The sequence below is a fragment of the Antechinus flavipes genome, chromosome 2, assembly GCF_016432865.1.
Source record: "Antechinus flavipes isolate AdamAnt ecotype Samford, QLD, Australia chromosome 2, AdamAnt_v2, whole genome shotgun sequence".
NCBI lineage: Eukaryota > Metazoa > Chordata > Mammalia > Dasyuromorphia > Dasyuridae > Antechinus > Antechinus flavipes.
Window position 1 is genome coordinate 158,634,880 of NC_067399.1, and position 17,197 is coordinate 158,652,076.

At 35.6% G+C, this 17,197-nt stretch overlaps 1 protein-coding gene across 2 annotated transcripts in view; it reads right to left on the reverse strand.

The window, feature by feature from the left end:
- SLC24A3 (solute carrier family 24 member 3) overlaps positions 1 to 17,197 on the reverse strand; it is a 744,046-nt gene that overhangs the window by 51,978 nt on the left and 674,871 nt on the right. For both annotated transcript variants that reach the window (XM_051975857.1, XM_051975856.1), the window contains exons 13-15: positions 7,150 to 7,316; positions 3,739 to 3,853; positions 1,902 to 2,014 (exon numbers count right to left, since the gene is read on the reverse strand). In XM_051975857.1, coding sequence (XP_051831817.1) covers positions 1,902 to 2,014; positions 3,739 to 3,853; positions 7,150 to 7,316 — 395 coding nt within the window. The remainder of the gene's footprint in view (positions 1 to 1,901; positions 2,015 to 3,738; positions 3,854 to 7,149; positions 7,317 to 17,197) is intronic.

The following is a 17,197-nucleotide window of genomic DNA, read 5'->3' on the forward strand; positions in this document are numbered from 1 at the left end:
GGGGTAGATTTTTTTTCCTGCACACCTAATGGCTGTACTCTAATATATTATTTCTGAATTTATATCCTATTTTTCTTTGGAATAAGTTCTGGAAAATTAATTCTTGTCTTTGGAAACTGGGAGAAAAAGAAATGAGTAGCCTTGGAATAAGGGAAAAATTAATTCAGATTGGGTCTCTGACATTTACCAGATTGTTACTAGAGGTAAGATGTTTAATTTCTTTGAATCTTAGTTTTCATCTGCAAAATGAGTTTAAAACTTGTAGTAGCTACTTCACAAGATTGATATTGAAATGCCCCAAATGTATAATTTACAAACTTTAGATTAAGTGTAAATATTCGCTATTTATGATCAGCATCCTCCTCCTCATTATTATCACTGCCATTACCAGCCAAAGATATCAAAATGACCAGGGGAAGGGAGACTAATAAGTCAAGCATGCAAGCATTTAGAAACTGCCTACTACATTACAGATGTTCGACCAGCCTTTGGATATGGGAGATCTTTGAACACAGTGACCCATTTCATTCAGGAACCCAAGGAATGTTCAAGAGTATAGGGTCCTTTCATTGCTTTTCAGAGATCAGGGAAGTTTTAGCAACATTTATTTATTAAGTCATTTAATAAGCATTGACCAAATATCTTCTATTCTCAAGCTAGGGATGCAATGACAAGTGTTGACAAGAGAGCACCAGTATTCCACCCAATATTCTACTATGGAATACAAAAGTGAAAAAAGCATGAGTAAGCCCAATAAAAATAATAGTAATAATAATATAATGATAAAATAATGATATATGATTTATTTAAAATATGATAGAATATATATTATATGATGATATATGATGATAATAATAGCTAGTATTTGATAGCATCTTAAAATGTGCAAAGTACTTACATTTGTTAACTTATTTTGTCCTTACAAACAACTCTGTGAAGCAGGTGCTATGTTTATCATATATATATAATATATATATATATATATATATATATGTATATATATATATATATATGTTTAATCATATATATATATATGTGTATATATATATGTTAACTTATTTTGTCCTTACAAACAATTCTGTGAAGCAGGTGCTATGTTTATCATATATATATATGTGTATAAACACACACATATACTATATTCCTTTTCTGGGATGCTAATGAGCTCAGTAGGACTGAATCCTGGCATCCTCCACATCCCCTTTCCTCCTCCCCTTCAAGTTCTCTCTTTCCTAGTGCAAACAGCCCTTATATCCTTCAACTATAACATGGTTTCTAGACCCTTTACTTTCTTAGCTATATCCCATCTGGAACATACATGCTGGTTTGTTATTGTTTTTCTAAAGTGTAGTAACAAGAACTAAATATAATATTTCATATGTGGCCACATATGAATAAAAATGGCCACATAAATTTTATGTTTTGACTCCCTAACATAATAGCCTTTCTTCATGGATTCATTTCTTTAGATTCAAGTTTCTTAGCATAAAGTAGGGGTCAAACATGGTTGTTTGACTCTCAGATGAAACCTATGGACCCCTTCTGATAATAATGGTTTAAATGTATAAAACAAAATACATAGGATTACGGAGGGAACCAATTATATTGAAATAGTTGTACATGTGTAATGTACAGGTGTGCACACACATGTGCATCAAACCATACACTTATACACATATATGTACACATAAAACAAGTTAATACATCCTAGGTTAAGAACCCATGTCATAAAGGACATTCTAAACAATAGCTGTAAAGAAGATTCACTTCCCTCTGAATTCACTCTCAACAGCCAATGAAATGTTATTGAAAATCCTTCAATAGAGAGTTTAAAAAAAAAAGGGACATGCACAAACCCAGGTTCTGTGTACCACCAAAAAGTCACAGAGAATGCTACTTACGCATGAACCATAATCCACTGCCAGGGTCTGCAGAGCCCACGGGAGGCCCAGGCCAATCAAAATGTCAAACACATTGCTCCCAATGGAGTTGGAGACAGCCATGTCACCCATCCCTGGAAGAACAAGAGATAACATGACCTCAGGGAATGGGGTGGGATTCTAGTAGGTCCTTGCATCTTCAAAACAACAGACCATACATGGAGTTTCTTCCTAGTTGGGTTTGATTTTTTTTTTTTTTTGTGAGTTTTTTTTAAACCAAACTATCTTTTCACATGGAGCGAGTAACACTGATAGCAAGAAAATGAATGAAATTTACATTCTTTCCTTCACATTTCCAAAGTTAACAAACAACAGGTTCTGATACTATTCTATTTGCATTTGTTCACACTTGATTTAATTTTAGGCTTTTTATAATCTATGTCAATATAGGTTCTACTGAGCACCACGTTTTAATTTTTAAATTTTTTGCTAAACAACTAGATTAAGTAACTTGCTCCATGTCACACAGCTAGTTAAGTGTCAAGTTTCATATTTGAACTTATGTCTTCCTGACTCCAGGACCTAAGCTTTATCCACTATACTACCTAGCTGCTCCTCCACAAATTTTTTCTAGATTTATTTTTGTCACCTTAGAGATACTTTCTTCCCTTCACCCTCCATATCTCCTGAGAAAAGCAAAAGCTCCCCACATCTAAACATTACTAGTTGTAACAATATTTTCATTTGTCAAAAATTGGCAAATAAGGTTTTTTTTTTTTTTGGCAGTTTTAGAAAACAAATGGAGAGGAGAGAGGAATCTACAGAATTTTAAAAAATGCTTCTTTACTCATTTGCATTAGTTGCCTACTTGCTCTTTGAAACTAATAGTTCTTATTACTTTCCAAATAATCACACACTTTTAGAGGAAATTAGGTAACAGAGTTTAATATGAAATCAGGAAGATCTCATTTTGAATCATGTCTCAGACACTCATTAACTCAATAATTGTATAGAAGTTACTTGATCTTTCTGTGTTTCAGTTTGCTCATCTGGAAAACTTGCATAATAACATTTACCTCACAGGATTGTTGTAAGGATCAGATGACTGTGTGTATGTGTGTGTGCGTGTGTGTGTGTGTGTGTGTATAGAGCTATCAGTTCTTAACAGTAATTGATGAACATTTAATATTCATATACAATGGTATATTTTAAGGGAAGAGACAGTTTCCTAAAAAATTGCATGCAAACTGAATTTCTGCAAATTGTTACATTTTAAGTGCATCGAGGTAGTTTGTTACATACAAACATTTATTGTAAATTTTCCCATAAAGTTAAGGAATCACTCCTTAAGTTATGAACAACTTGCCAAGTTAAGTCACTGAAAGCTCAAAGGAGGTGAATTTGTAATCTGTATTTTATAGCACATTATAAAAGTCAGTGTATAGGAACAAGTCTCATCTGAATGGAAAATAAACACCATTGATCTGGTGACTTTCTGTATCCCAAAGTCAGAAAGCATCTCTGAAGCTTCTAACTAGGTACTCTTCCTTCTCTGGGGAATATGAATTTACTTGACTTTTTTTTGAAAAGCATCTTCCTCATTAATATTGGATTTGTTTGACTTGTGTTCTCATTCAAAGATAGTTTGCTTAGAACTCACAATCCTTTATTACAATTAGATTTTATAAGATTTCCCTCTTCCTTCTTTCTTTCTCTTTCCTTTCTCTCTCCTCTTCCTCCTTCCCGCTCTCTTGCGGGAACGGCTCTTGCCGTTCCTCCCATTTTCTGTCTCTTTTTCTTTTTTTTTTTGTTCCTCTTTTGCATTCTTTCCTCCCTCCCTCCTTCTTTCCTAACATACCTTGTCTTGCAACAATGAGGCTGGCCATGCAATCTGGCACACTTGTCCCAGCTGCCAGAAATGTGATTCCCATGATCACATCAGGAATACCTAAAGTGTAGCCAATAATTGTAACCTGCAAGGAGGGAAAATGTATTGTTAGGAGTTGCTCAAGACAAGGAAGTCTGTATTTAGAAGATTGATCTATTCAGTTCTGTGATGATACATTAGGGATGGAAGCAAGATGTTAAATTTTCCAAGAATATGGGATCATAGAAAAATCACAGGGAGCACAATTTGTGTGCCAGTGTCAAAATTGGAATTGACAAGTGGTGAAAGGGGGTTGCTTACTTCCTATTTCTTTTTTAGCAACACTCATCCCATCCAGGTCCAGCCTATCTTCAAGTCAACCTATATTTTTATTTATGTATCTATCCATCAAATAATCATATCTATAATTGCTTATTTGTGTATTTAGTTTTGAAGCCTATTATTGTATAGATAGGTAGGATTATTCCTTATCATTTTAAAGATGGAAACACACAAAAAAGCAGACTATCAGAGGGCAGAAGTGACTTAGTGATTACTTTCTCTAACCTATATCTAAATAGGAATTGACAATAGTAAGCCATTTCTTGACTACTGGAGACAATTTATATAAAAGAGAATTCAGTTATGAAGATGGGCAATAGCAGGCATCTGGGATGTTTCAAAACAATCTCAGAAATTAAGTGGTAAATATTCTTATCCCCAGTGAACAGATGGGAAATAAGGCAGAGAATAGTAGGTGAGGTGACATCATAGCATGTACCAGTGTAAAATCCACATAGGGGTTAGAGAGGGAAGGAACTTTAGAGATCATTGAGAAGTCCAGTTCCTTTATTTTAGGTTATGTAGTGGATAGAGCCCTGAGCCTGGCATCAGGTAGTCCTGAGTTCAAATCTGACCTTAGACATGTATGAATTATATGATTCTAGACAAGTCACTTCTGCTTGCCTCAGTTTCCTCATATGCAAAATGGGCATAATAATAGCATCCATCTTCCAGGATTGTCATAAGGGTCAAATGAGATGATAATTATAAAGTGCTTAACATAGTACCTAGTGCCTGGACATATGTGTATGACATAAAAATGTTATTCACATGCATATATGTATACATATGCACATATATGCCTAATTTATGTATTTATTCATTAATTTGTTGATTATTATAGATAAGGAAACTGAGGCCCAGAGAAGTTAAATGGAATTTTTCAGAGTCACACAGCTAGCAAATGTCTTTTTTAAAAAATTAATTTAATTTAATTTTATAATAACTTTATTTTTTTTTTTGTCAATTAACAAGCATTTATTAAAGCAAGGCTTAAACTTTTTACACTCATGACCTTTTTTGCCCAAGAAATTTTTTTTAAGTTTATTTAATAATTACTTTATATTGACAGAATCCATGCCAGGGTAATTTTTTTACAACATTATCCCTTGCACTCGTTTCTGTTCCGATTTTTCCCCTCCCTCCCTCCACCCCCTCCCCTAGATGGCAAGCAGTTTTATATATGTTAGATATATTGCAGTATATCCTAGATACAATATATGTTTGCAGAACCGAACAGTTCTCTTGTTGCACAGGGAGAATTGGATTCAGAAGGTAAAAATAACCCGGGAAGAAAAACAAAAATCTAGCAAGTGTCTGAAGCAGGATTTGAATCCTGCTCTTCCTGACTCCAACTCCAGTGCCATATCCACTATATAGGAATCCAGGCAAATTCATTGTGACTGTACATTCTAGTCTGGGAGATGTGGACTTGAACAGCTGAAACTAACTTAGGTCATTTTAGGATAGCACTTGATTTCCCCCCTCTATGAAATTATAAGAAATGCAAACCACATGTTGTAAGTAGCACAATTCTGTGTGGTTCCCGGTACACCAGAGTTTGAAAGCCTAAAGAGGAATATATGTGTACAAAAGCCTGACTACTCTCTGAAAGCAGTTTGAGAGAACTTGTTATTTTTCTGTTGAGAGAGTTGGGAGAGTTCAGTTAAAGTCCTTTGGGATACCTTGGCTGTCATCCTTTGAAAACCAAAAAACATGTGCAACTTTCCCATTTAATATTGAATGGCACTTGGTGTAGACTTGGGACTCTATGCTTGTATTCTCCAAGGAAGAATGTATTTCTACTTGGAAATATGTTCAATTCATATTTAGTGGCTTTGAAAAGCCTTTTGTGAAAAGGAGTTTGGTTTTGTTGGCTTAACTACAAATGCCCTGGCTAAAATTGACCTTCTTGGCCAAATCTTGCTTTTTCCTTCTAACTCTCAGCTTATTATTCCCTGTAGCTATCTGGTTTGGCTCAGTTGTACTTGGACTGAAAAGGAAATGCTATTCAAGTTGCATCCTCACTATTTTTACTGATCCAGAAAAGACTCAGTTATCCAGCAGCTAATTATCCAGGTGCCCTGAATTAGGCTCCTATTTTTTCAAGGCTCATTAGCACCTCAGCTGGAGGAAAAGGGAAAGGGAATATTTAAAATAAGAAATCAAAGGAATCAGTTTGATTCCCTTATTTGCCCTTCTGCTTCTATATAAAGACAGGAGACAACTTGTTGGAAGCACTTAGGTTAACTATTATCTCCATTACAGATAAATCATTATTGAGCATGTGTTAAAATAATATCATATCCACCATTATCTGTCAAATTATCTAAATCCAGAATTTAATTCTTTATATACATCCTAAAGTATGAAACAGCAAACACATAATAGGTCAATGGAAACTTGTGAATTTAATAATTCAATTCAGCAAATATAAATTAAGCATCTACTGCACTCAGAGCATAGTACTAGATACTGTAGGACACAAAAAATACATAACCCGTGAGATCTGTGCTCATGGCATTTGTACTATTTCATACATATGTTGCCTTTTCCCGATGTCCAATACTATAGCATTGGATGAGACCCTTTTCCATAGTAACATTGATTTTTAAGGCCAGAAGAGATGATAGGGTCTAGTACAACCATTGTGGTACAATGGAAAGAATACTGAACTGAATAGTTATATGACCTGAATTAAAATATGAGCTTTTCAATGTGTGACTTTGAGCAAATCATTGACCTTTCCAGATCCCTATATAATGAGAGCACTGAACTAGGTGAACTCTGAAGTTCCTTCTTTCTGGATCTAATTTTACAATCTCTTCATTTTACAAATGACCCACAGTCACACTGAGAACCAGGGGAAGAGGAAGTATCATATCTATCTCAAATCCTCCAAGAAAAGCCCAATTTTTGAATTGCTTAAGCTTTTTGGTTTCTCTTGGCCATCACTGCAGCTAATAACTTTTTCAATCCCCATGAGGTACTGACATTGTTGTCTGAAAAGCTTCAGGACTAATCAGGGCCTGAGTACTGGGCATTTGGTACAACACTCACCATCCAAACCATCATATAGGAGAAGGCTGCAATCCACAAGGTGGAGGAGGCAAATGTCACCATAAACCACTTTTCCCATCGGGGTTTGTTGCAGTTGGGAACAGTAAAGTACAAAACCAAACTCAGTGGCCAGGTGAACAACCACTTCACTATTTCCAATTTGCCAGCTGGAGGAAAAAAAAAAAGATGGGATGAAGGGAAAGAAGGAAGAAGAAAATATTAGATGACTTAATTTTTCATCTTCTCTGTCTACTTAAATCCTGCTTGGGTGGCCACATACCTAATAGGATTACTAGATGCCTTTTAGACATCTCAAATTTAGCATGACTAAAACAGAACTTATATTTTCCTGAAACTTAGCCTTCTTATAAACTTCCTTGTTTGTGTTTATAGCACTGCTGGCTTTCCAGTTACTTCTTAAGTTCTTAAAAGATTTTCTTGACTTTCTCAGTCCCCTAAGTCCAATTAGATGTCAAATCTTGTCAATTCTACCTCCAAAGAATTTCCCTCTTCTATCATCTTCTCTCCCCTTACATAGTCACAGTAATTCAAGCCTACATCAACTCTTCCCTAGACTTTTAAAAAAAACAAAACAAGTTTTTATTGATTTTTAAAAATCATCATAGTTTCTCTAAGTATGCCTCCCCCTCTGTGTACCAAAATCTCCCACAAAAAACAAACTCACATGAAAAACAGTATTTTTTAAGACAATAAAAGAAAAAGGGAAAACATTGGCATAATTTATTAATATATAGAAAAAAATATGAAAATATATGCCACATACAATGCTTGTGGATCTTCCATCTCTGCCAAAGAGTCAAGTAGGGGTGTCTTTTGTATTTCTTCTTTTAAGTCATTCTTGTGTTTTTTTTTAAGTTTGAAACATTCATTTTTAATTATCTTCGTGTTTTTTACATTTTCTCAGCTAGACTCTTATAAGAGCTTCTTAGTTGAGCTCCCTACTCATGATGTATTTATTCCCTTTCCAATTCACTCTCTTCATAGCTGTCAAACTAATTTGCAATACACAGATCTGACCAGATTTCCATTCAAAACATTTTAGTGATCATCTATTGCTTCTTAGATATGATATAAAATTCTCAATTTAGCACCTAAAGTATTCTATAATGTGGCTTTTACTTGCTTTTCCAGTCTATCTCATATTATTCCCCTTTACAAATTCTCCATTTCACTCTGATTAGCTTACAGGCTACTTCTAATACAGGATACTCCATCTCCCATCTTTTTGCCTTATATTTGGGATGCATTCTCCCTTGATCTCTGCTGCTTGACTTCAGTATGCCCCTCTTTTTTCAAATCTCAGTCCAAGGGTCACCTCCTATATAGAAGGCTCTCTAATCCCCCAGGGATTAATGCTTTCTATTTCTGATATCTTTTGTATCGCTTTGAGTTTACTTTGTATTTATTATTAAATTCCTTGAATTTAGGATTATTTTCATTTTTGTCTTTGCACTCTGAGCACCTACATCAGTGCGTTTACAAGGTTTTTAATACATGTCTGTGTACTAATTTGCTGAATTACTGTGACTTAAAGTGTCCTAGAGAGCTGATCACAGAGTCAGGACATCCTGAATTTAGGGGATACCTCTGACACTGATTGCATAGTTCTGGGCAAGTCATTTATTTAGTGTCCTAAGTGATTCTCTAAGACAATATAAATTGCCAAGAAGATTCTATATATTGTAGAGCAAGTCATGAGGAGCTTCCTTTATTGAGGAAATCATTAGCTCCAATTGCTCTCCATGGGCCAACTGCTTTGTTGGGATTCCAATAGAATGAAAAAAGAGGAAAAAAGAAATTTTCTTGTTGCTTTCTTATTATTTTGCCAGTTCTCAAAAGCTTGAACTTTAAGGGTATATGAGGGTGATCACTTGGCAAATGAAAAGGGGCAATAAAAGTCAAGTCAGAACTTTTGGCTGGAAGAGGAAGAGGTAAGGAGCCAGTAAAGAAAGTAATTTGCCTTTTTTCAGGGTACAACAGATTAGTGGCTATTTTCATAGTTTGCTTTACAAATATCACTCTCTATCCAATTAATTTTAAAAGTATTTATTAAGTGACTACTGTGAGAGAGGCTCTAGTGATACAAAGACAAAAAGTTCCTGCATTTAAGGAGTTTACATTCTAGGCATATTTAAACAGACACAAAACATGATATAACTGTGAAAATAAGGAGAGAGGTGAGGAGCGAGAGAATATGCTACATGGGGAAGTAGACACAGAGAGATAATAAGACTAAGGATTCATTACTAGGGCCAGGAGTAGAATGCAAAAAATCAAACAAAAAAATAAATCTTCTGGGCTATGACCACTGTACTTTGCTGAGTGAATAGAAAGACTTGAATAAATGCTTGAAGAATCAAGATCAAATATTTTAGGATGTTGATACTCCTTAACTAGTAGGCTAATCTGAGTTCCATCAACTCTCCCTTCGGTTCCTTTTTTGGAACAGGAAGTTGGCGACCCAGACCACTACTTTGTTAAGTTACATGAATAATTGCTGAGGCGAGCAGTACCGCTAAAAAATCATTTGTTTAAATAGTTAGATGGGGAATTTTAATATCAACCAGGTACTTGGCAAATGGATTGCGCAAATGGATAGAAAATACGCACATCGCATTTTAAAAAATGAGCCAAATCTCTAAATAAATTGCTTATGTCTTTGACACTGTAACTTAAGAAATGTAGTCTTGTTTTTAAATGGGAAGAGTGGATGGCTTTCACTGAACATAGTGACACCTTGTGGAATTGTTACATATTACATGTATTTAATGGGGACCAGTGAAAAAGTGGCTCTTGTGCTCCATGATTTCAGCATTTGGTTTAAAGAAAAACCGCGTGAAAGATGTTTCTCCTGAGGATGATGTAGATTTGCAAATTAACTTTGCCTCCGTTACCTTGGAGCAAATAGGATTTGTGATGAGAGAACAGGTAGGTAATTTTCAAATATGGCGCAACCGTGACAATCCCATTGGGATACCCGAGGACATTAGCTACTTGGGAGAAAAATGAGAAGAACATTGGGATCCTGGAGGCGACACATAGAGGGAGGGAAGGGCCTGCAGAGGACAGACTGTGTCTGCTTTCTCAGCTATTGTTTGCTTTAAGTAGCCAAGAATCAGCTGGGGGGAAAACTCTGCCCCTGAGGATTTGCAAATTAGCTCTTAGCCTAGAAAAGGTAACAAAACTGTCAAGAATTTCAGAATCCCTATTTTAATATGTGGAGTTAACAGCAATCAAACATATGTTAGTTTTGGTGAATACATTTTCCAGAATTTCCTCATAGTCACCAATCTGACAGACATATTCTGTCTACATTTTGCCTTGATGGATCCACCATACATCCATTTATTCAATTTTTATGACATGTCACTGTGTGAATATCTTCCCTCTACCCTCTTTGCTATTCTAGTTCTGAAAACAATAATTAAATCAACATTACTGAAATATTCCTCCCTGACTACTATTCCCCTTTATGTATTGTTTTGGAATGTGAGCTTCATAGTGGCTGACACATTATAGGTCCATAATGCACACTGGCTGATCGACTGTGAGAATCAAATGGCTTAATGTATATAAAATAGTCTCTCAACCTTAAAGCACAATACAAATACTAGCTATTTCAGCTATTCTGGAATTTGATTAAATATAGTAATATCCCTGATATTTTTCCTAGTTAATCTTGATTCCAAGAACTTTGCAGCACCAGGAAATGATTGGTGACAAAAATTTCCACCTTTTTTTTTTTTTTTTTTGATAAAGTCTTTGTTTTCTTTTATATTTTTAAGTGGAGATGCATTGCAGTAGGGTGAGGAAATTGTTTTTATCTGTATTATTCAGCTTAAAAAAGGATGAGAAAAGCTTAAAAAAATTCCACGTTGTTTAATTTTTTATTCCTCTTTTTCCCCCCACAAGATAGGTTAGCTAAAAATTGTTTTCTTTCTTCTTAAAAAAATTCCCAGCTTAATATTTTTCAAATCTTCTAAATTTTGGGAGGGAATGGTAAGCAAACCAGTAAAAATTATCTTTTGTCCTCAACTCTACTAAAATATTTTTAAGGACTTTTGTATCTTATTGTATTTTTTGCTGCCTCATGTTAGAGATCCAGAGGCCTCATCATAGGACAAATTGTGTTTCTTGTGATGGACTAAGCTTTTCCTACTTTTGGTTCTCTTTATTCCCAGGCTTTGTCTTTTCTGTCTTAGTACTTATATGGTTAAACATCATTTTAGGCTGGTTTTCTCATGTTCATAGAAGTTTCATTTCATTCAGTCTTGATTTTGGACAGAAATCTGTATATCCTAAGGCTCACCACAAGAGGGCATGGCAATGCGCAAAGATTATTTGGGAGCAGGAAAGGACTTGTTGAACACTAAGTCTAAGCCTTCAGTTTATAGACTGGAAATCTGATGTCTAGAAAAGTAATTTGTTTAAGGTAATCTAAGTCATTTGTCTCCCCAAAATTCTTCCTCCTTCTCTTCACAGGCTCTAGGTACTGCCATTAATTCTTATTTCTGGTTCAAGTGGGGAAAGGAGCTTGAGAATTTGCTTGATGTAGCCTCTGACTCAGCTTCTCAGTGGCTTTGGGATTGTGTGAAAACCACTGATCTGTGTTTGAAAATGCTTAGTGCCACTGAACCCAGATGGCTCTGGAGGAGAGAGTGAGGCTGGTGATTTTGCACAGCCTTTCCTTGCTTAAATCAAATTCACTTATAAATCATGACATTACCTTCCTGATGTCTTGATCCGTTTTGAGAGTGGAGGACAAACAATGAATGAACGGATGAGGGGATATCATGAAATAAACCAACATATCAACAGGCAAAGCCTTCTCCCAAAAAAACAACCCCCAACTTTTTTTTTCTCATTTTCCTCCTGAAAGTGGCCATTTCCTTTATCAGTTTGAGACTGGAGGAGATATGTGAGAAAAATTTATTTTTTTTATCACTGTAAAATGATTTTTATTGTCAAAATTCTGGCTAATTCTCATAAAGTGGCAAGAACTAAAAGATCAGTTATAAGCAAGACATTGTACAAGGCATAGTGGAGCAGCTAGGTAGCACAGTGGTTAGAGTGCCAGACTTGTAGTCAGGAAGATCTAAGTTTTTATGGCCTCAGACACTTAAAAGTTGTAAGATCCTGGGCAAATCACTTAACCCTGTTTGTCTCAGTTTCCTCATCTGTAAAATGATCTGGAGAATGAAATGGCTAACCACTCCAGTGTCTTTCCCAAGAATACTCCAAATGGGGGTCACAAAAAATTAGACAGACTGAAAAACATAACTAATAATTATTTGAGATACCGGAGTACAAAGATGAAATAATCCCTATCCTCAAGGAACCTTTCTAGGTTCCTTACAATTGTTACATTATATCTCAAAAAGTAAGAACAAATTTGAATGTAAATTTATTATATTTTAAAATATTTAAATATATTTTATATATTATACTTATAACATTATATATGTTTGTAATTCTTTTTTTAAAACTAGCTAAGTCAAATATATTTGTAGATCGAATAAAGATTTAAATAATACATTTATATTATTAAATTAACAATCACTTTAGATACACAAAAGATATTAAAAACATTACTTACTCTATTTCAATTTCCTGAATAAAAAAGGGGGAGAGAATCCTATTAAAATGGCTAGAAATTGTATAGTTTTAGTTTCATTGGGACCAATAGAACCACTGTGAAACTGTGATTTCATCAACCACATGAGAAATTGTGGAGGGGCAGAGAAGCAGCTTTTGATTCTCAGAGCAACAAACTATCTTGGCAGTTTGACTACAACAGTAACAAGAAGAATGAATAAGCTCCAACTCCAGATCTTGACCCTGTGAGAAAAAGCTCTGGCTAGTAGGCAGGCACACAGATCTGTGTGCCCTGAAAGTACCACAATCGAGCAGATGTGATAGGTAGAGATTATTTGAGATCACCAGGTGAGAATTGGAAGGGATTTATTGATCATGGAGTATAACCCAGCATTTGACAGAACAGGAAACTGATATTTAGAAAAGAAAAATGATCTGACCAGGGTCACTTAGATAATAAATAGCACAACTCAAAACCTGGTCTTCTGCATCCATGACACTATCATTCATTTAAATTAACAGTCCTTAGGGACACAAATAGACTTGATTTATTAAAAATAATACCTCATAGAACTGACATTTGCAGATTGACGCATATTTTTTCACTTTATTTTTTTTTTTTGCAACATGGCCAAAATAGAAATATGTTTTGCATGATTTCACATGTGTAATGGGTATCATATTGCTTGCCTTCTCAGTGGGTGGAGGAAAAGACTGGAGGAAGGGAGAGAATTTGGAACACAAAAACTTGAATGTCAAAAAAAGGATAGAATAATAGCTCATATTCCTACCTTTTTTGTGGTTTACAAAGTGCTTGCTTTAACACAATGCAGTATGAGTTAGGTAGGCAAGTATTATGCCTATTGTATAAATGAGACAGCTAGACAGCACAGTGGATAGAGTGCTAGGCCTGAGTCAGGAAGACCTGAGTTCAAATTCAACCTTAGAAATTCAGCTAGAGACTTACTAGCAATGAGACCTTGACCAAGTCACTTAGCCCTGTTTGCCTCTGTTTCCTCATCATGAGTTGGAGAAAGAAATGGCAAATCACTGCAGTATCTTTGCCAAGAAAATCTCAAATGGGATCATGAAGAGTTGGACACTATAACAACAACGAGATTAATGAGAAAATTGATATGTGGGGAATACCTCAATTGAACCTTTTTGGATTCAAATACATACTGCTGGCTTATAGGTTAGAGAATCTGGCTCATAATTTCAGGGACAATCAATCCTGGAAGGGGAAGAATATGCTTGAGAATGAGGTCTTCTTGCTTTTTGAGCCCACAAATGAGGTTTTTTAGGAGCTGCCTCCAGGAAATAGTGAGGCAGAGAATAAACCAGGTGCCTCTCACTGAGTGTTCCCATGCCCCATTTCAGGAGGGATGACTAGCTCAAGTCTAACCTTCAGTGCCCCAGTGCTATGGAAGAATGGCTGGAATCCCCCATATGGGACTGACAGTTTTGGGTTGCTTTAAATCTCTCTGGCTCCTGTCATTTGTGCCATAGGGACACAGAGTCCTATCAGACTACACAGAAATACAGTAGCAAAATAAGGATTTACCACTAATTATGAGGCGCTGATATGGCATAGAACTACATATTTAGTCCTGGAATGATCCTAGGTCATCCAGTCTAACTCCCTTATTTTGCAGCTGAGGAAAGTCAGACATGGGAAAGTTAAATAACAGATAGAGGCTGGCAGAATTAGAATTAGAATATATGTTCTTAGTCTCTAGGTCCAGTTTTTGCATCTCTCCCTTTATATTCCTCTTATTCAGGAGGGATTCAATAACCCCAAAAATATGAGTGGAACCTTTTAATAAGTTGAAGGGGTGGAATTGCCCAATAGCTATCCATCTTTGTTGATTTAGGGTTGATGAAAACTTGTGAACAGTGCCCAGTGTCTTCATTATTCATAATATTGGAAGTTAAAAGTCATATAGTGATTTAAGGTTTCCAAAATAATGGGAATGGGGCCACCATGGCTAAATCTTCAAAACAGAACATCACTGAAAATTAGGGAGAAAAAACTGAAGGTCTTTTGCAATTTTTTCCCAGCATGATCCTTGTGAGCAGAATTCATTTGTGGAAGAAAGCAGAAATAATATGAGTTAAAAGTATCAGATTGGATGATGGAGATTGGGGCTAAGTGCAAAAGTACAATGCACTGGCCTAGGCCCCAGGCCATAGTTTACTTGCCTTGACATCTCTTTAAAGTCTGCTGGAATGAATGTGCATAATGTGTATTAAGGGCTTCTAAAATGGTAACATGCACCCGTACATGGAAAAAAGTGCACAATTCACCTGGCCTTATTGTAATCAGAGAAAGACATCAACAAAATAAACATTCCCTGAAGCCGGGCTGCAGGCTCCCATTATGGAATTCTAATAAAGGATTTCAGTTGAAAGAGTAAAATAATATTTCAGAATATGATACTTAAAAAGAGGCAAGGTAGCATAGTGTTTGGACCGCCTATTCTGGCACATTTGAGCTCCATAATCCTGACAAATCATTTGGTTTTTTAATTCTCTAATAATAACTGTAACAATAACAGCTAGGATTTGTAGAGAGCTTTAAGGTTTGCAATGCACTTTACAAATATTATCTCATTCTATCCTCACAACTCAAGGAAATTGGTATTATCGTTATCCGCATTTTGCAGAGCAAGCTGAAGCAGAAGTAAAGTGCCATGTCCACTGTTCTTCAGCTAGTAAATGTATAAGGCTGAATTTGAATTTAGGTGTTCCTAATTGCAAGCCTAGTACTCTAGTTATACCACATAGATAACCATGATAATAATAATAGTGATAGCTAATATTTCTATAGCACCTCCTATGTGCCAGACCCTATGCTAAATACTTTACAAATATTCTCTCATTTGATTCTCACAGCAATTCTGGGAGAGATGTGCTTTTTGTTAATCCATTTTACAGATGAGGAAATTGAGGTTAAATGACTTCCTCAGGCCTCCCAGGAAGTGTCTGAGGCCAACTTTGGACTGTGGTCTTCCTGACTCCAGGACTTACACTCTATCCACCCAGACTACTTGCCTCTAATATATGAGATTAAGTGGCAGAAGATGCTGGCCTACATTGGTAGAGGAAATTTCCTCACATTGAAGTTTCCTATGATAATTAAAGCACTTCCAGCATCTTTCCCTACTAAGACATTCAAAATGAATTTTTTTCTCTTATGGATCAGGAGGGAAGAAAAAAGAAAATATATCAGTGAGTGGCAAAAATGATTGATTTTTTTTTCTACTGAAGAAAACTGTCAACATGTAAAAATTTGATAATTTTCGGCTTTGTTTTCTTGGGGGAACTAATAAGTAGGATCTTCCTACTTATTTTTGGCCATTATTATTTTTAATGATGATAATATTAATGATATTGATGAACATGGAACTTCCTACTTATTCTTTGTTTTAATGATAAAAAGTAACATATAGCAATTTAAAATTTCTAAACCACATTATATATGTTATTTAATTTGTTTAGAAGTTGATCATGAAGCAGATTTCTACTCAGCCCTCAGAAACCTCTGGATTATGTACTGCATACTGTCTACCAAGATTTGATTAAGGTGGGAAAGGGTCAAGGTGCTTGCCACTTGGACTGGCTTTTTCAATAATGGAAAATAAGCATCAATTAGACCACAGAATCTCAAAACTGAAATTGAAAGAAACCCCTGAAAAGTGATCATGCCATCTTATCTTTAAGATAAAGGGAGAAACTTGAAGCAGCAACTCATTCCACTTTTTGTTAGCTCTAATCATTAGCATGTATCAAGTTTAAATAGTCCCCTCTCCAATTTTTGCTTATTATTCTGTTTTTTTCCCTAGGGTGAAACAAACAAACAAACAAAATAAATAAATCAGGCTTTAAATTGTTGGATTGTTAGAAGGAAGCTTAGGGATCATCTTATTCCATTCTCATTTTTGCAGCAGAAGAGGAAAACTAATTCCCATAGGAGGACCAGCTCAAGGTCACACACTTAGTGTATAACAAAGCTTGGTCCCAAGCCCTCTGACCTAAAATCCAATGTCCTTTCCATTACATCATGCTGGAATCTAATCTCTTTTCCACGTGGGATAGAGACTGGATGCTGTAATTTTGTTAGTGAGGGAATATTTGACTGAGGACAATCCCTCTACCAATACAAGCTGATGCCTTTTCTGCGAAGTCAGAATCTTGAGAGAACTGCCTAGAGATTTGCCCAGTTTGCATAGCTAACATATATTAGAGATATGACATAGACCCAGCTCTTTCTAGCTCTGAGGCCTGATCTTTACGTACTTTGTCTTCCACATGACAGAACTTTAAATACTTGCAAACTGCTACCATATCCCCTTGAGTGTTAAACACCTTAGTTCCTTCAGTTAGCCTTTGTATGGCATTGTTCTTCTGTACCCCCAACCATATGGTTTCT